The sequence below is a fragment of the Phodopus roborovskii genome, unplaced genomic scaffold (genome assembly GCF_943737965.1).
Source record: "Phodopus roborovskii unplaced genomic scaffold, PHOROB, whole genome shotgun sequence".
Lineage (NCBI taxonomy): Eukaryota > Metazoa > Chordata > Mammalia > Rodentia > Cricetidae > Phodopus > Phodopus roborovskii.
In genome coordinates this window covers 22836777-22862242 of record NW_026126549.1, presented here as the reverse complement: position 1 = coordinate 22862242, position 25466 = coordinate 22836777, and the positions used below count along the sequence as shown (strand labels likewise).

The window sequence follows — 25466 nt, the reverse complement described above, 5'->3', positions numbered from 1 at the left end:
TACAGTCTAGTCTAATAATTATTAGACTATAATAATTACATTATTTTTAAGGCTACTAAACATTCTTTTAATTTGCAGAATTTTTTGTTTTTTATCATTTTTTATTAAATTTATTTTTTTCAATTTCATTTTACATTTCAACTAAAGTCCTCCCTCCCACTCCTCCTCCTCCCCTCCTTCCCTCCCTCCAGACCACCCCCATGCACTCCTCCCAACAGGAAAGGGCTCCTAAGCATCCATTTTTACCCCAGTTAAAGGCTGAAATGACTACAGTTAATGTTTGTAAGAGGCATCAATATTATAATACTTATTTTTCTTAAAATATTTTTAAAACTCCTCAACCCAAAGACTTAGCTATTTTCCTAAATTGGCCAATACAAAGATCCAGAAGGCTCCTGAAAAATGCCACCAGAGGTCCCATTCAGAGACAAGAGGCCAGTATTATATACATATTTTTAGTGAAACTACAAATAAGAAACAGGCTGACGGCAGACCTACAGCCTTGTAGAAGCTCGATACTTGACTGCTCTGCTGCTGGAGCAGCTCCAGAGAGAGCTAACCTGGTGTGATAAAAGACTCGACAAAGCAATTCTGACTGTGCAGCAATGCTAAGTTGTGGACTAATACACGAACAGGAGGCCCAATCACTGTCTTTCACCATGCACAATTTACACATGGCTTTATCAATAGCCTTAGTGCTGAATACAGAACACACTCTATTTGGCTTTCAGTCAATTAAGCTTTAAGCTGTCAGCAAACAAGACTTTTAAGTTAATTTTGAATCACCACGAATCAAGTTGAAGGTTGTAAAAGGGCGGCTCACATGCTGGCATGAAAAAAGGCAGTTTAATTGCCTCTGAATAGCTATTACATGCTGCAATTGGCCTATTGAATCTTAGATGATCTATTTATTTATCAAAGTACAACTATCAAAGATTAGTAAAATGGTGAATAATATACCTTGATCTTTTACTATCTTGCATAAGAATCTGATATACTTGCAATAGTATAAAGAATGAATATTTTGAAGTTTATTTAATTTTTAGTGTAAAAATTTGAGAAACGTGAAACCAGCAATACAAATGCTTGTCACAGAGAAAAGAAGGAAATAATGTTTCAAGAAAAATTAGTACATACTTAAAAAATATTTTGAGCCACACAATATTTTAAAACAAATTGTAATGATTTAGAGTACAGATGCTCTTTACAAATGTTCAAGTTACAAATGTGTGGGAAAAGGATAAGAAAAGAAATTAAAAATCTGAACTAAGCTGAAGATTTTTAAAATATCTTAGTTTCAAACTTTTTGCATTAAATACATAATTGTGGAGAAGCAAAGAAAAAATATTCCATTTTAATACCTTCAAATGATGATTAAGGATTTCTTAGGAAAATTAAAGGTGTTTTTATATTTATAAAACTGCACATCATTGGTTACAAAGGTAATCATCTTTTTTTCCAGGAATTAGTCATTTCAATTTCATGTGCTCTGGTTTATTATTACAGGTTTGCTCGTAGTGTTTGGTGAGTATATTGATTTTTTTCTTTGAGGGGAGCAGTGAAGCATTAGGTCAGTGGGGGAGGAGGGGAATGCTTAGCTTTTATAAACTGATGTAAACACAGACCAAATTTAGGGATGATAATTTTGCATAGGTGTAGATAAACTATTTCTTTTGTATATTCTGGATGTTTTTTACACATTAATATCTCAACAGCTGAACTCATTAAACTGTGCACCCATAGTCACACAGGAAAATCATATGGAGATTAATGTCCACAAAGTACTAATGACTTTAAGAATTTGAACAGACACGTTCACTTCATGAACCTACCTCTGTGTTTTTCAAGGGAATTTATGTGTTTGGGAAGGAGCACTATCTTCATTCTGGGAACTACCACACATTTAGGAGCTGCAACTCACACTGATGGAAACCCTTTCTCATCCTCCCTTCTTCCAGCCATTAAAAAACATTTTGCTTGCATTTCTGTTCACAAAATAAAATTATTTACTAGTTGTTTCACACGAAAAGCAAAGCTACTAAATCCATAAAGAGGAAGGCATTAAAACAGACAGTGCTTATCTGACTTACAAAGGAAACACAGAGGAAAACAAATTAATAGTTAAGAGCCAGAATAGCCAGGGTCAGGTGAAACTACATGGAGAAGAGGTATTCTTTTCATCACTAAGAATGTTAATAAAGACTTTTTTATCTCCAATGGTCATAAATATTCATTGCATATCTCCTCTTACATTTGTGCATTTGGAAGACACAAGGTATTACCAGCACCCACAATTCACTCATGCAAACACACATAACAAAAGAGGAAATAAGACAGAGATCAGCCTCTCCCTTCCTGTACTGACTCAAGGAAAGAATATGCACACAGGGACAAAGTCAAAACTATACAAATACAGAAGACGGAGAGTAGAATACTAAACACCAGAAGAGCATTTATGGTAGTCTTTCCACTATTGCTCAGATTGTTAGCTGGGATCCATAAATGCCCTTCCCTGATAGTGAGATTGATGACTAACTTATCCACCATCATAGAGCCCTCATCTAGCAGCTGATGTAAACAGAAGCAAACACCCACAGCTAAACATTGAGCTGAACTGGAATCCAATGTAGAGAGGGAGGACAAGACCAGGCTACAGAAACCCACAGAGACAGCTGACCTGAACAAGGAGAAGCTAATGGGCCCCCAGAGTGATAGCTGGGAATCCAGCAGTGGACCGACTCAGACACCCTGAATTTGGGTCTCAGATGGCCTGGGCAGTCTAAGAAGCCTCTGACAGTGGAACCAGGATGTATCCCTGGTTCCACTTTGGGAGCACATTCCCCATGGAGGAATGCTCCCTTAACCTAGATGTAGGAGGGAGGGCCTAGTGCCTACTCTAAATGACTTGACAGATTTTGTTGACCCCTCCTGGAAGGCATCACCCTCCCCTGTGGAGTGTGGGGAAGTGGGATGACAAGGTGTTTAGACAATGTCCCCCATAGCTATAATATCTGGACACAATCTCACAGATAACCCATGAAGTATTGTACTAATCTCCTACATGACCAGCTAATTTGGAAGGATAACTATGAGGAAAAGCAAAAATAGATGAACAAATAAAATGAATCCAAGTAGGAAAGCAATACTTGTTATGATTCAAGTACAAACATAAGAAACTCATGGATATTCAGAGAATGTGGTCTCAATAAGCAGAAGAGGTTTGAAATAGGTTTCAAGGGAGATCCCTAAATTCATTTGAATTAGACAGAAACAAAGGAGTGTACATAAAAAAAATACAGCAGCAGAAATAGAATCCTATCTGACAACTCTCGTACCTCCACATAGCTTCTTTCCTTTTATTATTCTTTACTCTGCTCTATTTATTTTCTATCTTCAACTGCACACTAAAGTTACATTCAAGGGCTGGTGAGACAGCTCACCATGTAAAGACACTTGCCACTAAGCCTCATGACCTGCGCTCAATCCCCAGAATCTACACACTGGAAGAAAAAAGCCAACTCCCTCAGTAATCCTCTGACTTCTCTTATGTAGCCTGCATTTGCATGTACACACTAAATAAATGAAGAAAATGTTAATACAATCATTTATTATAATTGTCATCCTTTCCAAATCATTTTTCCTCACTGACAGAATGGAGCTACAAGAAGATAGGGGATGGCAGTTCTATCATTATGCTTCTAGATGTTGCCCAAGGGCCTGGTATGTCCACTTAAGAACTATCTGTTGAACAAACGAACGAACAAACGAACGAATGGATGAATGAATGAATGAATGAGGGACAAAATTAGAATAACTCCAGCTTATAACCAAAGACAGAGCTCAAGAAGTAAATGAAGGAGATTTGTAAATATAAGACTGAGGAAACTGACTTATAAAAGCAATGAAAACAGAAGATTTAAAAAACATACAATGATTACTAGAAAGATAACCTCAACAACTGTCCATTGAAGAGAATTGAGGTATAAAATTCAGTAACTGGAAACCATGTTCTGGTAAGAAACCTGTGTCTAAAAACAATTGCTGTCTGGGGAACATCTGAGGTTGATCTATGGGCATGCCTGTACACATGTATACCCACCCACCTATGAGTATAAATATATGTGTACACACACACACACACACACACACAAGCACATGCAACAGAGAAATATTAAGTCTGTTCACTGGCTGTCCTTGTTCCCACACTGCTTAGCATCAAATCCTCCAGAAGCAGTCACAATCCATTCTTGTCATTACCTACTGTACGTCTTTCCTGCATGGTCATATAAGCTTAGAGCATAAGCCAGAGTAATGCTATGTAAGTGTGAGTATACACACATGCATATACAGGTATGAGTATATATAAGATTTCACACAACCTGTGTGTGTGTGTGTGTGTGTGTGTGTGTGAACGCATATGGAACTTAATGCTGCCAAAATGTTCTGTGCTCTCAGAGAAAACTACTAAATCAGAAACCACTATTGGGATTTTCCTCTTCTATATTATTATTATTTTTTTTTAATCCCACCAACAACAACAAAAAAAGGAACCTTGTATACTGCCTCACAGGAATGCAATTACTTTTGGATGATTTGTATTGAGTCAATACAGAATTTAAGCATTAGGCCTTATGGGCTATATTACCCATAAAATTTACATCTCATTCCTCTTGAGGCAATTGGTACATTGTCATGGGCTCCTCAGTGCTACCTTATACTAAGAAAAAAAAAAAACAGACTTCTCCCACATGCTACAACACGTCTTCTGCCTTATCAGCAGTGAAATCAAATGTATATAAGGAAACACATGTCAGGATATATAGCACACATTAGGTTATATAAGAAAGCAATATAACACATATTAGGGAATATAAGGAAGCACATGTTAGGTTATATAACACATATTAAGCTAGCTGTGTTCTCAGATAATAAGCCTATAAATATACTCATAGAGATGGAAGGCAGGCTCTTTAAAGTAACTAAATTGGAGCAGCCAATAAAAGACAAGAGACCCGTGAGTCAGAGAGCTCAGAACACTGAACAGGCCTACAGCCCAGAGTCTGTCTTGGAAATGTTAAGAAATGTTGGAGATTAATGTGGCCTCTACCTTCCTTACAGGGGATTTTTCCTGAGAGTCCCTGGCTTCCTGGCTCTCTCTGCCCGAGTGCTCCCTGGAGTTGCAATAGTGACTGATGGAAAAGGAAGAGTAGGACAGAAGATTTGTCATGAGCAATTCACCACCACTCCCATGCCCCACTCAGGGCACATTTACTTGCAAAGAATAGCACTGCTCCAAAAGTCATACATTTCCAGAAGCAGGTGCACAAGGACAGACAGTGGTTTCCAGAAAAGCCAGTGATGAATTATTAATTTGACTGAACAATGTATTATTGGGAGAAAAAAGCTCCAAGAATAATAATAATCTCTGAAGAGGAAACAAAAACAAAGAAAAGTATGTTCTACAGAGTATAAATACTGATTATAAGCTATAATAATAAAAACAAACATAGTCCTGCAACACGCACACACGCGCACACACACACAAACACACACACACTGTATATATGAGAAAACAAGCAACAATAAAACCAGAGTTCACACACACACACACATGCACTCTCTGAAAACAATATTTCTGGATGGATTTGTGTTTCTATTTTTTTTTTTTTTTTTTTTTTTTTTTGCTGTATGAGTAAAGTGAAACTGAATTCTATTCTTCCATCACACATTAAATAACTATTAGAAAACTACTAATTTTTATAACCATGGTCAAACATTAACTTTTAAGGAAGGTATAAATGATGGCATAAAAGCTTTCATGAGATCATTAAAGCACTAGCCAGGAAAGGAGACATGGATAAGATCACAGCATCAAAAGTTACAAACTTCTTTTCATGAAAAGGAACCTTAAAGAAAGTTAAATGCAAGGCAGAGTGATAGAAGCTATTAGATAACTAATAGATTACCAGCATTCCAATACAAATACCACCATGGAAAAATCGAAAAACCACCACACACACACACACCAAGCACACCCCAAAAGCACACCAAAAACCCTAAAAAACTATTTTTTGAGCATACCTTCCACAAAAGAAAAAAAGACATGCATTCAAACTCTCATACAGTTAAGAGCACAACAATTTGATTTGAATTAATAAACCTCTTCTACCTGTGTTGCTCCTGTGGTCATAAAATTTTCCTGCCTCCACCTCCCCACAAAAAATGGATTGATGGTGCATGTCATTATGTCTACTTCAATAAGAAACACTTTAGAATAGTATGTGTTGGAGTAGATGTGAAACCACATAATCTTATATACAGTATGCATAAGCTGAGCAACTCCAGGCATAGGTATATAGTCAAAAGAAAATTATAGTTAAGCATATAGATGATATGAATAACAATGTTTATAGCAGAAAAATGTTTAATGGGGGGACCCTAATAAGCTTATTTACAAAATAAAGAATAGACTTTGACAAAACTACAGTTACACACGATAACATATATAAATCTTTGTACTACACAGTTAAGTATAAAAATGAACTCTGATAGATTATAAATGCTAAAGACTAAATGACAATGTTAAGCAGTCATATAAATGGCTACTGGATACAGAAAAGGCATTTGTGATCTGATTAAAATAAATGTTTTCCTGTGTAAATGATTGTCAATAACAGGAACCAAAGGCATAACCCACACCACTTCAATATCTCTGAAAATGAGTTTACTTGTTCAAATTTTCTCAAAAATTCCAGGGAAGCGTCTGTCATTTTAGGAAGCTAGAGCAGGTGGATCACTTGAGCACAGGCGCTCAAAGCAAGCACTGATGGTATTTCCAGATCCACTGTGTTACAGATGGGGTGAGGAGAAGACAGAAAAGGGGAAGGTTCCTTAAACAAGAATAAAAAGGCATTTTATAATTTAGGTTATTCATATGAATAACAGACATGGAGAAAAAGATGCCTATGTAGTATTATGTTATGGCTTAAAATATGTTAAACTTCAAAGCCAAGGGACCCTGACTGATGACTGTAAAAGTTTCGTTAGAGAATGACTCCAAAGAATCCTAATTAAGACTATGTTTCCAGAGAACCTGACTAGTCATACATAGTGACATTTTTGTATACCATCACAGGAGTTCAGGGACATCATTAAGCCTCAAATTCAGAATTCTTCAATGAAATGAATGCTAAATCCCATATAAGGTTTTTGCTGAACAATGATGGTCCAGAAACATTGCTTGAGATACAGAGATGTCAGGGCTGGAGAGAGGGCTCAGCAGTGAAGAGCACTTTCTGCTCAACCAGAGGACCTGGGTTTGACTCCCAGCACTTACATCAGGCAGATCACAGATGTCTGTAACTCCAGTCCGCAGGGATCAGACACATCTGGATTTGACATTTCTGGCCCCCACAGGCATGAGTACCCATGAGCATATGCCCTAGAGCAGACATACACAATATAAATTAAAACTAATAAAAATAAATCTTTAAAGAGCAATAGAGAAGTCAAAGTTCAAAAGGGAAGATGTACAAATAAAATAGAGCAACAGCAGAGAGGATTGGAAGGTGCTGTGTCTTCATCATAAACAGTGAGTACCAAGGCTGCCAATGCATATGGGCTGCAAGAATGGACAGAAAGATTTAAGACAGGTGACTGACTAAATTGTTAAGTAGATTCGGAAGCAGAGATGAATCAGCATCAGGCCACAGACAATTCTTAGAATTCTAACTTGAGCTTGGTGAATGGGATAAGTACTACAGGTCAAGAACATACATTAAAGAAGATGTTTGGGTATTATGAGTTGGTTCAATTTTTAAAATGTTTCATATTAAGACAGTCTGTTTATAAATAGCCAACAAACAACTGAAACATTAACTAGACTATCCCACAAATACTTATCGAACATCTTCCATTTTCTCTAGAGTGTAAAGGGATCCATTGACATTGGCTAACAAATGACATAATCCTACTCATATGATTTTATATAAGAAGAGAAGAAAGTAAACAAATAAATAGCTACTGATCGTTATAGACCTTGCAAACAATGTAAGAATCTGGTGCAGAAAGTGACTTCAGTGTCAGAAGGGTTCACTTGCAATGGGACCAACTGGGAAGAAGCAACCTCACTCGGGAAAGACAAAATTCTATGCCAGTTTTGCCAAAGGAGAACAAGCCTGACATGTTCATAAACAAACAATTGCTAATGCAGCTGGAGTAAGGGAATGAACAAGAGCAGACGGCAGTGAGCAGGCCCTGAGCAGACCTCATGAACAAAGTAGAGTTCAAATCCAAGTCTGCAATGGAACAGTCTTTGGAACTGAAACAAGAGGGGAGTGGTTTGATGGGCATTTTAAAAACATCACTCACTGTGGAAGAGGGTGAACTGGGAGACAGGAGTACAGATAAGGACCAGAAAATTGAAATCATCAGAAATGAAAGAGATGTTAGTTAGGCTGATGACCATGGATTTTAAGAGAAATGGAAACAAGGTCTTGAACAATTATTTTGAAAGCAGGGAAAGACAACAGGAGTTGATAACCAAGAGTGATGCTGAATATTGGTTGGTAAGTGGTTGAATATAAGGAAGTTTAAAAAGTATACCACCAAATCCTAAAGCTTGATGACTTAAGACGAGGCCTGGGGGCTGGAAAGATACTCACTGGTTAAAAACTTAGTCTCTTCTGCTGGATCCACAACCTCTTGTAACTTCAGCTCCAAGGGGTCAGATGCCTTCTTCTAGCTTCTGGCGGCACAGTGCTCAGTAGACATACCCACTCTCACCCTCAAACCCTATGCACCCTCCACACAAATGCATATGTTTTAAATTAAATGTCAATTAAAAATAAGAAATAGCACAAAAAAGAAAAGGCTATGGAAGAAATAGAGAAGGACAAGAAAAGCAGAATAACCACGTCCTGGGGTTAAAGGGAATTTTCCTCAGAGAGCTGTCAGCAGGGTTCAGAATGAAGAGCCCCTCCCTGCTCACTAGCTGAATAATGCTAAACTCAATGTCCCCAGTGATCAGGTTCAGTGTTTGTGTACTAGAATGTTCAGCAGAAGGTCAAGTCACAGAGCACTGGAAGGAACAAGTGGCTAATGAGGAAACTTATACTTGGTTGGAAAAGAAAACTGTTTTTTGAAAGGATACATTGTACTTGGAGCAGACATTGAAATTTTAAAAATTGGAAAAGAGAAAGAGATATGAGACTAAAGCTCAGAAACATGGGAAGGGGAATATTTAATTATCCAGCAATCGACAGGAAACATTAACATAGCGTCATTAGGAAAGTTACTGTACACAAATTATTTTGCATGTCAATATCAATAGCTTCATTTCTATTTGTGTATTATACTATCTTCAGCTTTTCAGAGAGTACCTGGGACAAACTAGACTCCAATGAGTGTGCAGAAAAAGAACAGTAAGCATCCGACAATTACTACCCTTTATTAATATGAGCTATCACATAGTTATTTGGCCTAAGCCTATGTAAAGTAAAACAGGAAGATGACAGAAAGATCTTATCAGTAAACACTAGAAGCTATTTACATTGGTCACTTTTTTTGATACTATTTAACAATTATTCCTTCAGTATAAATATCTGCATTTAACAGCAAGGAAGTATTTTCTTTATTAAAGTGTTAATCCGTTCTTGACACCATTACTGGATACCTGACCTAATTAAAGGGAGGAAATATTTATATTTGGCTCATGGTTTCTTAGATCCACTAACCTGCATCAGAGGTAAGAGAGAATAAATATCCTAAGGGAAGAACCAGGCAGCAGGGCTGCTCGCAATGGTGGCCCAAAGGCAAAGAGGCCAAAAGAGTAAAGAGTAGAGAACTCTGTACAAATGGTGACCTACTACCACCAGCTAGATCATATCTCCAATTTTTTAATGCCTCCCAAGGATGGCCTCAAATTATAAATCTATAATTAGAGTCTCCAGGATCTAAAAATTTACTAAAAACTCACCAGGTGGCCAAAAGGTCACTAGTAATGTAAGTCTACAGGGGGCTTTTCATATTCGACCTCTTAAATTATAAATGAGTTATCTTAGTTATCAAATGATTCAAAGTCCTCTTTAAAGAAAATATTCCTTATGTAAAAAAAAAAAAAAATCAGGAAAAGGGAAATCTCCAAAGACCAAATTAGGCTGTTCACCACAATTTTGTGCAACACCCAAATTCCAAATCTTTCTTTAATGAAAGAAATTTCACAGTTTTAAAAGTGTTTTCTATCTTATCAAAAACAATGTTAACTAAAAATGAACAGGTACTGAAATAAAACTACTAAATAATATTATGTTAACTATTTCTACTTACTAATATCATTAGGCAAAAACTAAATATGATTACAAATAACTATGAGGTTTAGGGGGGCCTGTAGTAAATGAGTGGGTAGGTCCTCTTGATAAAAATGAGTTTGCTATTATAAATCAGAAATCACAATTATGAATCTACTAGACACAACAGTCACAGAGTAGCAATAAAATTGGTGAAAACTGTGTCTTCTACTTGTAAACTGTACTGCTGGTCAATAGAAAAAAATGTTCAAAGTGCTAAAAAGAAAGTTCTGCATCAAGAAACTCTACAGAACTCTACAGAACTGACCAAAGTATTATCGAAAGAGGAAATTTGTTGGTTGGCAGAAATCTCTTTTTGTAAGGCCCTAGTAATAATTGCACAGGCCAAGACACAGCTGATCAATTCACCCAGTGCCCAAATCATATCCAGAAACATAGAAAATGCACAAGTAAAAACAGGAAAAAAAAAGTCAACATTGCTATCAGGACAATTTGGGGCCTTGGGTATTTCTCAATTCTCATTCTGTCTACAAATCTACATTTGTATGTTTTCCTCTGATACACCATCCATTCCCATGGGACAGTGGCCAGTCTTGACTAAATGCTCATGGGGTCCTACAGTGACATATAAGATAAGGCAAAAATCATAAGTGTAAAGACCTAAAATTACATACCCATACTACATGCAAAAGGAATAATAATTTCATTTCTATTTGTATTTTAATTTTCTTTAAGACCATTCTTGTTACTTTGCAATTTAGTATCATAGATTATTAAACATCATATAGGTGATAAAAATAGACAATTATAAACCATAAAGGAGATCACAAGAGGGGGAAAAAGAAGTAATGGAGGCTAAGGAAGGATGATGGCATAAATGAATAAAAGCAAAGATAAAAGGGGAACAGAGAGGAGTAGGGAAATCGGGTAGGGAAAGAAGCATCACAAAAGCAACTTTCTCTTGGAAAATACCATAAAGAAACTTAACGCTGTGCATGTTAACTTAAGAAAGTTAAAAAATAACCACTCATGGATGAAGAGAATAATAATAGTTAAACAATAAGGGGGAAAGGATTACTTTAACACCAAACACAAAGATCAGGAATTTTATATACATATATATATATGTATATATATATATATATATACATATATATATGTATGTATGTATATGTATATATTTATGTAACATATATTTATGTAATTACATAAGTATATATATATTAATTAACTTCTTTTTTGTCCCAGGATTAATAATAATTAGGGAAATACAAAACAGAATGACAATGAGATACTATGATTTGAGACCAAGAATATCAGACATTGATAATAGATGTGTAAAATGGAACAATCGTGGTAGAAAACAATAACATGACAGATCTTAAGAAATTAAACATACAACCAATTACTGTATGCTCCAATAATGCAAACCTACGTATAAACCTAAAAGAACATGGAAGAATTTAAAAGTCCAAGAAGGGTTTAGCCAAATATTTTATACATCAAGATTCACAGTAACAGCATTCAAAATACTCTAAAGGTAGAGCCATACATTAGAGTATTATTCTGCCTTAAACAGAAAAGGCTACAATATTGATGAGTCTGAAAGACTTCAGACTTAGTGGAATAGGATAATACTTATTTGATTCTGTTATATAAACTACTTATATTAGATTCAGAGACAGATATAGATGATTTTCCTTCTATTTCTTACCTTAAAATACCATGTCTAACACTTTGATAATTAACATTTTATTACATTTACTAATTTCATATGTGTGTGTACACATTACACAAGTGTGAGAATCAGGGAACATCATCTATGAGAATCCTGTTCCCTCCTTCCATCACTTGGATCCCAGGAACTGAACTCAAGTTGGTCTTTACCCACTCAGCTATCTTGTCAGTAACCCTTTTCTAATTGTTAAGTTTATGAAGCAAAATAATAGGTTTCTTGTATATAGAGATAATTTCGATATTCGTATAGATGGGTTTCTCAAGATCAAAATAAAAATAAATATAATTTACACTTATCTAAAGTAGGTAGAAATCTCACTAGTAAAGGTATGATGTTCATAGTCTCTCAGTAGACATACAAAAATGCTAGAGGAAAGTATACCCTACTTTTTCATCCTATTTGGTTTTCACACAAATCTATTTCAGTTCAGCTAGCCCAGTCAGTTCACACAGTACAGAGACATACTAGTTATATGAGTTACATATCCTACTTTTGCTTATAGCAAGCCAAAAATTCTGAATGAAAATCTAAGCAAATTCTTTCGGGAACAGAGGCAAAAGGCAACTTAAATAGAGATTTAATGACATGTTCCTATGTTGACTGCTTTTTTGATTTCTTTAGATGAATTCATACAAATCCAGAGTTTTCTTCTGTATGTAACCATCATAACATAGCTTTTAAAATGATCTTATCTTTGTGATATAAGATGAAAATATTGAAGTACCACAGCATTTTGTTTGAATATAGACAGAACTTTTTTCTCTAAATTGGTATAAAGCTATCACACTCCAAGACTGGTTACATGTCAACCTTTAATGTCCTTTAATTTTAAAAAACAAACCAAACTGTTCATGTTACTATTATTACATTTGCTGTATGAATTTCTTCTCAATGAAAAATCAAAATCCTTTAATATGTAAAAGTAGAAAGTAGTTCTCTAGTTATTTTTTCTCCATGTTTCTCCACTCGAAATTATTTGAAAACGTGGCATTTTAATACAATCATCAAAATTAGAGGTTATATAACTTATTTCAATTTTACAATAACAACTAATAAACAGATTCAGCTTGTGACATTTTTACTTAAATCTGTTGATGATTAGAGCTGATGAGAAACATTAATAGATCCAATAACATTTTCTACATGGGTATTTTGAAATGTCAGTTATTGCTAATCAATAGACTTCTTTTCTGACCGATCAAATGGCTCACAACATGGTCACAATGACTGATTATTAGATCTCTTCACAGGTCATATCCACAGAAACCTTGATCCAAATAGTGACTAGCTCCATGTATTCACATTTCTCCACGAAGGCTGGGGCAACTATACTAATTGTAATAGTTCCTTTTATATTTTGAAAGCAAACAATCAGGTGTGCTCTTCTGTTTAGTTAACACCCTCAAATTAATTTACTTCTTCACTGTGCTGACATCTGTCATTCAGCCACATGGCTCAAATGGTATCAACCCAAGGGCAAGTTGTTGGTTTTATGACAGATGTCAATTGGTCACCGGACCACAAATTTACCTTTAGATATAAAATTCTCTGAGAAGCTAGTGACTATTTGGTTAAGATGCAATAATTTGTAAAAGACTGAAGACAATAGTAAGAATTACAAAACTGTTAAAATTCCAGTAAAAATAGTTCCAATAAGAATGCTATCATTTTAATTGGAAATTATATGCCAATAAAAGAATTCACACTGACAAACGTGCTAAACCAGTCCTCCAGAAGGGTTAGTTCAAAGACTCCTTTCAAAAGATGGAAATTGTTACAAAGCATCAATTGCTTAAAGTACAATGCGCCTTTCTGCTCAGATTGCTGCTCATATTATCCTCTTCACTCATGATTTTATGGGAGAAACATGACAAGAGTTACAGAAAGAATATTTTTATTTTAGCATTTGAAGGGGCTTCAGATTTCAAAAGACCACATACATATGTGGTTGTTTTTATACAATAGCTCCTGCTGGATATGGTGGACGGTTTTTCAGGGGGTAATTAAACGCAAATTAAAAGGTTCTTTGATCTCCATATGACTGGCTGGTGAGAGACTCACATCTCAAAATGTGTAGTGACAGGGTTTGCCATACCCCTCTGAAATGAGACCCAGCAGGGGCCCTGTCCAGTGGCTGAGTCATGAGGCCCAGCACTTCCCAACAGTGGGCAGGCTAGTTGGTTGGGAGTGGCAGATGGTTTCATTTGTTGTATATTTTCACTCTTCACTTAAATTTAGGTGAACCCTGCTCACAGATGAGAAGGAAGTACTATTTCTGCACCTGCCACTTCTATTTCAAAAAGAAACAACTCTAGTTCATAAAGAATGTAGAAGGCAAAAAAAAATCTGTTAAGTTGGCTTTAGTAGCTAAATAGAATATTCTAAGTAGGCTGGGGCCACTTTGCTTATGAATATCAATCGTTTCCAACTAGCCCTCATATCTCCTACTCCTTATTTTTCTTTAAAAATTAAGCTCATAAATCTTTTAAAGCATCTCACAAAAATAGTCTCAAAAAGTATAAAGCATATTTATAAATGTGCATGGTCATTCACTGGCTTAATGAATTAGTATGAAAAGAGTCAAATGCAAATATCTGAAAATCTAATAGAATTGAAATAATAATACCACAGTAAGTCTATTTCTTAATTTTCTATGTCAAACCAATTTTTCTTAAACTGAAATTTAAAACTAACACTATGCAGGACTCTAACAGGACCTGCTTCACTCGACCTTTGAGTAACCTTCAAAAACAGATAAACTTGGGGTTTAAATTAAATCAAGCATGTCTATATTCTTATAAATAGATAATCAAAAGGTATTCACCATGATAATCAAAGCCGGTACAGTCATCATCAGTATTAGTTTCATATATGGTTTAGAGATAATTTCCTGACATCCATAGGCAAATACTGAACATCAACTGACAATACAGACAAAACTTTAGGTGACTCCTGAAACCCTGAAGATGATAACTGCTGCTGGCTGCTAATTAGAAAAAAAAAAAATGTCTCCACCACAACTAAAAATTTATCAATAATAATTTCAAACTTCTTCATATGCATGTAGCTTAGTCACAAGAGCATAAATGTAAAATCTACTATTTTCCACCTACACTGTTCATAAATATAAAATAGTCTGATTTCCATAGGGCATCTGTAGCATTTCCTGGAAGTGTTATGAACAAAATGTATCTTTGAATTGACTGGAGTTATAAACAAGTGGCTTTATGAGGAATTGAAAACCATTACAGATCTTGGAGCTGATGACTGAACAGAATAGTTTCCTACCTATGTGGGTCAGGCATTCATTAAAGAGTCACCAACGACAACAGCATTGGATTGGTGATGATATTCAAAAAACATATAATGGTAGGAGGGATAACTCATATATAGAATAGAAATGAAACATTTCCAATTCAAATAATGAACAAAAACCAGTAAGGTACAAACAAAACTTAAATATCAAGTCACTTTTCTAATTCAGGAAGACAGGAATTAACCAGAATTCATGAAAAACTTGCAGTTAGGCAATTGCTATACATTAACTTCTTTAGGAAAGTGATTTAATAATAGAATTATAGTAGCCAGATAAAATAAGCAACAGTTCTCTAACCTTTCACAAATCACTGAGTAGTAGGCTGGTTGGTTCTGGACTGTATTCTAAAAAATATCACTGATAAGCAGTAGTAGCTACAAATGGAAATGGAAGATGTCTGGAACTGGTCATAGAGACTACCATCGAAGGACAGAAAGAAGATCTAGTGAGGAGCCTTACTTTCTTCCTCTGGAGGTCCAAGACTTGTGGGTGATCCATTTTTTTTGTTGAATACAAAGTATTAAGCTTATCATCAAGAACTTTTATTCTTTTAATCTTAACAATGAACTCTGTTTTAAAATAATAAATAATGGAAAAAATAAACTCAGTTACTTCCAAACTACTATGCTAACCTAAGAATAAAGCCTCCTTCCTTATTGCTCATCTGGCGAGTTTATCAAAGCCACTCTTCTATAGTCCTGGACAATGTTTCTAAATCAGTAAACTGTTTTAGGTCGAAAGCTTTCCCACCTCTACAAAGGAAGGGAACCTCTTATGTCTTTCCATCCTTACCTGGATCTAGTGATCTAAACCCCCTTATATGTTCATGTTTGTTGTATAGGTGGGAATATATAAAATAGTGTCCAGAGTTTAAAATTATCAGCCTTGTAACTACAGGACTGCTTTATGAGATGGACTAAAGAATGTGTTAATAGCAGGTTAATGTTTATATGGAACTAAATAGAAATTCTCGAAGATTCTTTTAAGTGATAATAACCATTCTGAAAAACAAAAATGTAGGGGACACAGAGAATCCCTGGACTAGGTTCAAATTCCAAGTCCTTTAAAATTGGATTTACTTCATGCAGTTCACTCATTGTTATTTGGAACTATCACTATTAGAAAAGAAAACCCAACTGATTTTCATCCTATCTCAGTTAGTACTATCCTTTCAACAACAGACCATGAGGATATTATCTTCACTTCCAATAACAGTTACCTTTCATTTGTGATTAAAAATTCAAGCAAAGGGTAAAGATCTTTATGCCTCACAACTGATTTTTATCAAAAAAAAAAAGCCAAGTTTAGTAAACATAATGCCTTCCTTGTGTATTTAAAGTAACTACCAGGTATCAGGAAGACTCTTCAAAATATAACATCCATTTAAAAACCTGTTCCTCTCCTTTAACACAACTCATACAGTAGAAATATTACTCACGGGTATGACATGAGGCCTGTGAATTATGAGACATTGTTGTCATTCCTTTTGTGAATTATGACTTTTGGTCATATAGGTTTGATATCAATTATAAGGGTACTTCACCTAACATACAGATATATAATAGTGTGCTTTGATGCAGTGCAATTCATTCTTATCTTACAGGTATTGTTACACAGTACACTCACAGGGAGAGATAACTTTTTCCTTTAAATGTTGCTCCTACATTCTTATTAAATTAAGAATAAGAATGTCTGGGGCTTCCCAAACTCAACAAAAAGAAATATATAGGATTAAATGTACAAGTATATACAATGTACAAACATATACAATTAAATGTACAGTTCCATCTTAGTTATACATTGCTGAACTTATTGGTATAGCTTCATATAAGTATTTATGTTTATTAAACATAAAGTCATTAAATTTAAAATATTACCCTTTCTACATAAAAAGGTAAACTACATTACATTAAAATGAAAAATTAAAGTTTCTATATCACACAAAAAGAAAATATATGCCTGAATAAATATGTGGGTTTTTTCCTCTATTTTTTTTTTTTTTTAAATGAACTAGCTTCTAGCTTCAGGCAAATTCCTTCCAATCAAAAGTCTATAATACAGAGGCACGTAACCTACATTCAAATCTTAACTTCACCTTTTCCTATCTGTGAATAACCCCTCACTTTCTTCTATTGTAAAATGAAGTGATGAAGAAAATGTGTCACGTGAGTTGTTACGGTTTTTTAAAAAGTCTAGACCATAGTCTCATACGTATTAGGTATTAAATGAATGCTAGTGTGTCGTACTGTTACTAAGTCCCCAATTTTAAATGTATCAATGTATGAGAGTTGCTTAAGATTACTTAATTACTATATACACTGGCTCAATACCTTTTAGAAATACTATGTCCAAATATTCTATGCATATACACTTAAAAAATAATAGTGCTCTGTTTAGAAAATATCATTAAGAAAGATCTGGTGCCAAGGCAACTGTTGATTAAAGCAATTCATGTTTAGAACCTCTGATGCTTTATGACATTTAATTTGCTTAAATGTACAAACACATTCTTGGGCAAAATAAATCAATATTAAGTAGATCATTCATTTACAAAAGCCTAAGATTTGTTCACTGAGAAACTGAACATTTAAATGGCATTTAATAGCCATCTTTTATCCTGGCTCGCCTTTCTCTTTTGTCTCTTATACTTTTTCTCAAGCAAGCATTATCAAGCCAGTCTATCAGACAAATAAACGCAAATACCTGCATGAGTTGAGGTATAGTTTCAGCTGACAACTGAAAGCAAATTTTCATAGTGTTTATAAGTGCCTGTACCCACTCACAGATGTACCTTGTCATTCTCCTCTTAAGTGTCACATATTTATCAGGCTTCCTTAAAAAACTGCAATCTTCCTGGAGCAGACCACCTCCTGGAGCATCTCTTACCTTCACACAAACCTCTTTGCTTCTCCTGCAGTGGGCCTCCACTCCCCAGATTAGACAGTGGCTACCCTACTAACCTCTGGCTCCAAGAAAGCAACAAGAGTTCATCTTTCCTTGACAGGGCTAGGACCAATGGTCATGCAGCAGTTACCATGGCAAAGGATGAGAACACACAGAGCAGAGGGGAAGAGATAGTAAGCCAAAAAGTTCTCGCAGGCTGTCATGAAAGTAGAGCTGTCATCTTCCCTGTCTATAGACCAAAAGGTCACTTCAAACCAGTTGGCAACAGGGCATTTGGAAATCAGTTTCTGCTTGAGAACACACAGCTACTCCAACATCTACCCACATATCAGTTACAATGCGCATCAGCTCCATATAACTTACCTGTATTTTAAAAATAAATAAATAAATAAATCCTGCACATCACATCCTATTCCTAATTGTGAAAACATGTTTTCCAAGAGAAGACGACATAATATTAATGAAAAGTCAACTGTGGCTAGTTCAATAGAGCTATCTAGCTATCTACACTCTCACATCTGTTTCCACCCAGTCTCATTTTTGTTTTGTTTTATAGCAAGAGAGATTGTCAGAAAATAGCCCATAATCACTCAGTATTTTTTAATAGCAATTAAGAAGGGGGTTAAAGGAAACATACGCCATGTAAGTAAAGGAAGAATACAGTGTCTAAGAATTTATAAAAATATGTCGTAAATGGTAAGTTCTACTTGACATAAAGGAAGCTTACAGATTCACTAATTTAATTATTTAGCTATTAAACATTTTATTAAGGAGATGCTACATATCTAGACATTGTAGTCATGCCAGTGTAACACAAATAGTTTAAAATTGCATGCCTGTAAAAGAGTCTCAAAGGCAAGTGAAGTGCTTAAACATAAAAAGTGCATGGCATGATATTATTCTGCAAGGGTACAGAAAATAAAGTGAGAAAGACTATGGAACAGAGATTCGGAAGGACTGCATGAAGACGGTCATGACTTAAGAAGGATTTGAAAGGAACATCACCCCTATATGGGTGCACATGGAATCATGCAAAGAATGAACTATGGTTAATCTGTGAGAAATAAAGTAGCTGATGGCTCTGGAGATAAGGGGAATCATTGAATGGCTCTATCTACCTAAGGAAAGTCTTTGGAAATTCTGCTATACTCAGTGGACAGTCAGTTATTAATAATTAACAAGAGCAAAAATGATGCACAGGCTACTGAAATTCTCAGTAATGGATGACTTACATTGAACATGGGCAAGAGAAAGAGTAAGGAAGGTGGCTATAGAATAGACAATATAAATAATTAAAACAAAACAACACACACAAAAAAAAAGGGTCTAGGTCTAGGATGCTTCTAAGGAATGAGAGAAACTTTTTGAAAAATTAGCACCAATTACAGTTGGAGAAGACTAATTATGCCATTAGTGATGGCATTCAATTGAGTATAAATAGAAGGGGGTAAGCTGTAGGAAGAAATACAAAGCAACTTCTTCTGGATGAGACTTTAGGTATCTATGGAACATGAAGGTATATATAGGGCATATGGGAAGGTTTAGAGGGAGGAAAGAGAAGGGAAAAATGATGAAATTTGTATATTGTCATTTGTATATTGTACAATGTATATTGTAATCTTCAAGTAAAAGAAAAACTCATGATGCAAGATTAATTTAAGAACTAAAAGGACAAACGTTGTTCACAATAAGTCACATATATCTAGTACTCCTTGTACTCCTTTTCACACTACAAATTGTAAATTTAAAAATGAGAAAGACAAAGAACCCGGGTATAACTCTCACTAATTACAAAGTCTCTTTTTGTGTTAGAAAAGCAATTTTGATTTCTGAATAAATAATGTTCCAGTCTCTCTCTCTCTAATGAAGCTTATCTGGACCTGAACATGGCAAATTTCCCATCTTTTAGTCAGAAAGTAATGTAAGAATATGTTATGAATAGGGCCTTTAGTAAGTAGTAAAATGAGCAAATCAATATTTAGTCTCAGACCAGACATTCTGTCGAGCTTTATCTTAACAGACATGTTGAGACTTTAATACATGAGTATTTGTTAAGGTGTCGGTTTTATAGTGATGACTTCAGAAAACCAGACAGAACAATGAGCTCTCTGTTTAACATGTATGTGATAAAAAAAGGCTGTAGTGACCAAAAAAAAAAAAAAAAAAAAAAAAAAAAATGTTTCAATTTGCAATCTTGTCACACTAGTCCTAAGTAACATTAGGAATTCTAGAGAAGAAATGTGTAGTGCCCCACCCCCACCAAAGGAGAGTATTTTGGCCTCACTTTGATTTTCTTATGGTGCTGTGGACTAAACGGCATCTTTGGAATGCTGGGCGATGACTCTACCCTCCTTGGTCTACCTTAATTTTAAGCAGTGAGACAGGATCCTTACCTCACTGCTTATCTGATACTGTAAGCATATCAATAGTCTATGATATCATTTTACTTTTTTTAAAAAAGGAGAAAATCTTCCAAAATCATTCATTGAGAATGTGAAGCAGTATAGGTTCATAATTCTGAATCATGGGGGCTTATGCTATAATCTAGGGCTATGAGCAGCCAAGCACAAGACCCTGCAAATGCCTTCTCCGCAGGCGTGTTCCCTCGTTTACAGACCCAGGACAATACTAGTTTCCATTTCAAAATAATTTTGTAGGAGTCATGGACAATTCTTCATATGTAAAGACTTTTAATACCTTTACTATATCTGATTCTTCTCTGTCTTTTCTTTTTTCTGTAGCATGTCTCATCTTACACAGTGCATATTTAATTATTATTTTTATTGTGTTTCCCCTACTGGAATGTACATTCCATGAGGTAATTACTATTGCCTATTTTATTAGTTACATATTTTAAAGAACACCAACACTAGCATGACCTAAAAATATATACTAAACTGATGTGTAAAAAGTAACATTTAGAAGATCTGTCACTCCATCCTCAATGCTATCTTTTACCATAAAGATAACTATATAAAGAAAAATTATGTCACACAGAATGCCTACTCAAGAATCAATCCTGCTTCATCTCAAATTTTTTCTATGGATGTCAGTTTTTAATGAGATGTCCCCTAGTAATATAATGATGTTATATAAGATCATAATAAGCAGGGTGTTAGTGGTACAGGCCTTTACTCCCAGTACTCGGGAGGCAGAGGCAGGTGAATCTCTGTGAGATTGAGGCCAGCCTGGTTTGAAAGCCTATGGTGATAAAATGACTCCTAAAGATATTCCTCTACACTCATAGATCAGCATCTTGCTCAGTCATCATCAGCGAAGTGTCCTCTTGCAGCAGATTGGAACAAATATAGAGACACACAGCAAGACACTATGCAAAGAGTGGAACACTCAGCCCTAGAAGGGAGGTTTCCATCCAGCCCCTACCCTCAGAGCTCAGAGAACCCTATGGAAGAGGAGGTGGAAAGCATGTAAGAAACAGAGGGGATGGTGGACACCAAGAAAACAAAGCCCCCTCTGAATTGACATGTTTAAAGTTCATATGAAAAATAAATTAATAAAACAAAGTATTGTAAAATAATAATGCAATCAAAACATATTATTTACAATATTAAAAACATATATAAATATATATATTACATGATATTCAGAGATTGTAAATATCTGAACATAATCTTAATAAAATTCTATCATTGGTAAAGAAGATCTTATATCTTAAATATATAGAATATTGGAAACCCTAAGGTAATTTCTTTGAGAAAGTACATTTCCTATGTATATTATATGATATAAAATTCATATGAAGTAAGTTTTTATATTTGGTACATTAAAATGGTGATCCAGCAAAACATGTGATATGTAATGTAAACCACATAGTTAAGAATGTGACAACCCTTATGACAGAACGGTAAGCAAATCTGAGCATGTTCACATGCACACAGGTATTACTCTGCAGCACTGATCAATGGCTACTAGCGTTAAAAAGAAAGATAGAAAAAGCTGCAGCATATTGTTCAAATGGCATGGTGAAGATTTAAATCGTCTCAATCAAGACTCATTTTTTTTTTCTCCCAGTTTTTCCAGCTGTTCTCTTCCAATTAAGTACTCTTCATTTCAAATACACTTAATTAGTTCCATTGATCAGAGCCCACACTTAGGCAGCTTTCTGTGCTGCTTTACTTCTGTGAGAACATTGACAAAAGGAGCTGGCTTAAGCTTAAACGTCCTCAAACAGTGTTCATACCTCACCCACTTTATCCGAAATTATAATTTCAGAAACAATAATCCTTCTGCTAGTAAATAGGAAATTACGTTTTGTATTTCAACTGGTAAATGGTCAAATTACTTCCAGATAACAGCAAAACTAAAATGAAAAAAGCTACCCACATCAATCTAAATACATCAAATTTAGTCATGATATAATTCCTAGTTATTTTATGAATAAGTACTATTAGCAATTGCTTTAAAAGAACCAACACAATTCATTGAATTTTGTTCAATGGTACCAGCTGAGCTGGCAGCCCTTGACTCTGTGGTGTTGGTACTAGATAACACTGTTCATCCCCAAATAAGACCATGTTCAAAATGGGTTTTTCTCCATGCAGCTACCATATTTTCCATAATGCAATTTATATAGGATTCTAGTCAATAAAAAGAAACACGGTTTTCTTCTAAACTGTCACAAAAATCTATATCACAGCTTAATCAAGTCGCACAGTCTAAAGGCAACCTGAACAATCAACAGACGGCAGCATGCTCACTGCTCTGACAACATGTTAACGAAGGCTTTTTTGGTTATTTAAAGACTTTGGATATTGAACAATCTTGCTTCCACTACCCATGGCATGAAGCGAATAAATCGACTGACAGAAGCCATTTGTCATACACGTTTAGCCAAATTAAACAGATTAAAATACATGGTAGGCAACATGAATTAATTCTCCAAATGGAACTTACATTAAAACTGCATTAAACTTGTAAGAACACAGTAGTCATGAGCTATATTACAGCCACATGTGTTTGTAATTGCACAATCTAAATTTTCAATTAATTTCTTAAAGTTTATTTGGGTGCTCACAGTGATCTTTATTCCAGGAAGTTCACTGGTCTGTTCAACTGCTGTTTGCAAGACCCTCCTTTGCAAGAATTTAAACAGCAATTTTTTTTATATGGAAGGTCTTTAGCTGTCTAGGGAATTAAGATAAAACACAACCATAGCACTGTTTAAAAAAAAAAGTAATAAAAACAGGAAGTAAAAAGTATCTTCTTAGATAATATCTGCAAATGAAAGACTTCCTTTAGTAGCTATTGAAACAATTGTATTAACTGTTAAATGCTAAATGATTTCTGAAAACTTGGAGGTTCCTAAGCATGTATATTTAAATTAGATGATATTTTTACCAGAAGACTTACAAGTTAAAAAAACTGACAATACAATTCCAAGTGTATGATCCCCAAGACTATATACACACAGGTAACAGTATACAGACTGAGAAGGTTGTAGTTGTATATTGAGGAATATATGTATGTATATATATAACAACAGAGAAAAAAGAGGCAATGAATTTGAAAGAGAAAAGTGGGGCCATTGGAGGGAGAAAGACCAAAAGGGAAAAGGCTACAATTATCATTTCAAAAAGTAAATATTATTATAAAAACTAACAATGAAACAGTATCATCTCTCCTACTTAGGCAAAATGTATTCAAAGCCATTGCCTAAGGGTATAGTTCTTAGACATAAACTTTGCAGTTATCTAAGGAAATCATTGAGTTCTCTCACCTTCTTCCCAGTGGGAAGAAGTCAAAGGTGCTCAGGAGGTAATAGTAATAAACTTGATACACACTGCTATGAAAGAATGAAAATTCTATTCTTAGATTTTGTTAAAATGTTTACTCTTAAAGATGTGTGGACTACTAAGGGGTATATACTGTGTGATTCACTGGACCACACTATAGCTTCCATGCCAAGATTTTTGTTTTGTTTTGTTTTTATACTATACCTTTAGATTTTGTTTTATTTTGTGGGGAAGGTCACAGGGCAGAGGGAGGCATGAAGGGAAGGATGGGTGGGATCAGGATGCATGATGTGAAATCCACAAAGAATCAGTAAAAAGTTAAAATAAAAACTGTACTCTTATTTTTTGGCAAATGGGTTGTTTTTAAAGTTGTTGTTTAACATTCACACTTGATAGCAATTTGAGATTTTAGCCATATCTTTAACTATTTATAACCATCTGTACTCAAACAAAAATAAAAACCTTAGTCTCAATAAAACCATCCAGTCTGTTTTTATCCTCAAAGAAATTGAGCACAACAAATTGGGAGATTCAACAATTAACATTAGTCAAAATGACTCAGTAACAGGCTAAATATGTCATAGGTGGGCTCTGTAAAATTTACTCTGTGTCTAGTTCCACAATAGGTAACACAAGGAAGAGTATTTCCAAGCACATAACTTTAACAGGCAGCATTCACTTCCTCGATTGCAGTACAAAGAATGTGTGTACATTTTCTTACGCAGCCTATACAACATACATTGACACTACAACTTAATTATTCTTGAATTGAACCTTTAGTTGCAGAGCCTTTCACAGCCTAGTGGGCATGTATATGCCTCTACATGTTCCAAGGCTTTAGTAATGACCCTAGTTTCACAATTAAAAGATTTTTCCACAAAAACAAAGTCACAGCTCACAGACTCACATTACAGTGACATGTGCCATCCTGGACAAAATCAACAGTCCCATTTCGATTTTCAAGCCTACCCTCAAAAGACACAACCTCGGTACATGACTTAGCAAATAGTTTGAAATACTGACCAAGGCTGCGACAAGTCACATTCCTGTGTCTATGCTTACCAGTAGTAATGTCATCATCCACGAGGTCATGCTCTTCTTCCTGAACTTTGGCTTCAGACCCTGAGGCATCTGGAGCTGCTGCCATAGTCTGCATGGCTTCCGCAGTAACTCCAGCTAAAATAGGCAAGAATGACAAGATTTTACTTTACAAAGTGAAGGAAATGGAGTGAAACTTGTAAAGCTTTTTACTTATTCTCAAAAAAAAAAAAAAAATCTGACAAAGTAAAACAGACAAATAAATAAATAAAGCACAAAGCACTCATCTTTACTACGTTTATGTATATGGATGGGCGTGCATAGATATATCCTGTATTTAGTTTTAATCAACATATGAGAAAATCAGACCCCAAAATGTTGATGTAAATTATGTTTTTATTTGATTCATT

General features: G+C 35.0%; 1 protein-coding gene across 2 annotated transcripts in view; it reads right to left on the bottom strand.

Annotated features, from left to right (window-relative positions):
- The window catches only part of Wdr7 (WD repeat domain 7), a 233874-nt gene that overhangs the window by 112533 nt on the left and 95875 nt on the right, over positions 1–25466 (bottom strand). For both annotated transcript variants that reach the window (XM_051201101.1, XM_051201102.1), the window contains one exon: positions 25081–25194. In XM_051201101.1, coding sequence (XP_051057058.1) covers positions 25081–25194 — 114 coding nt within the window. The remainder of the gene's footprint in view (positions 1–25080; positions 25195–25466) is intronic.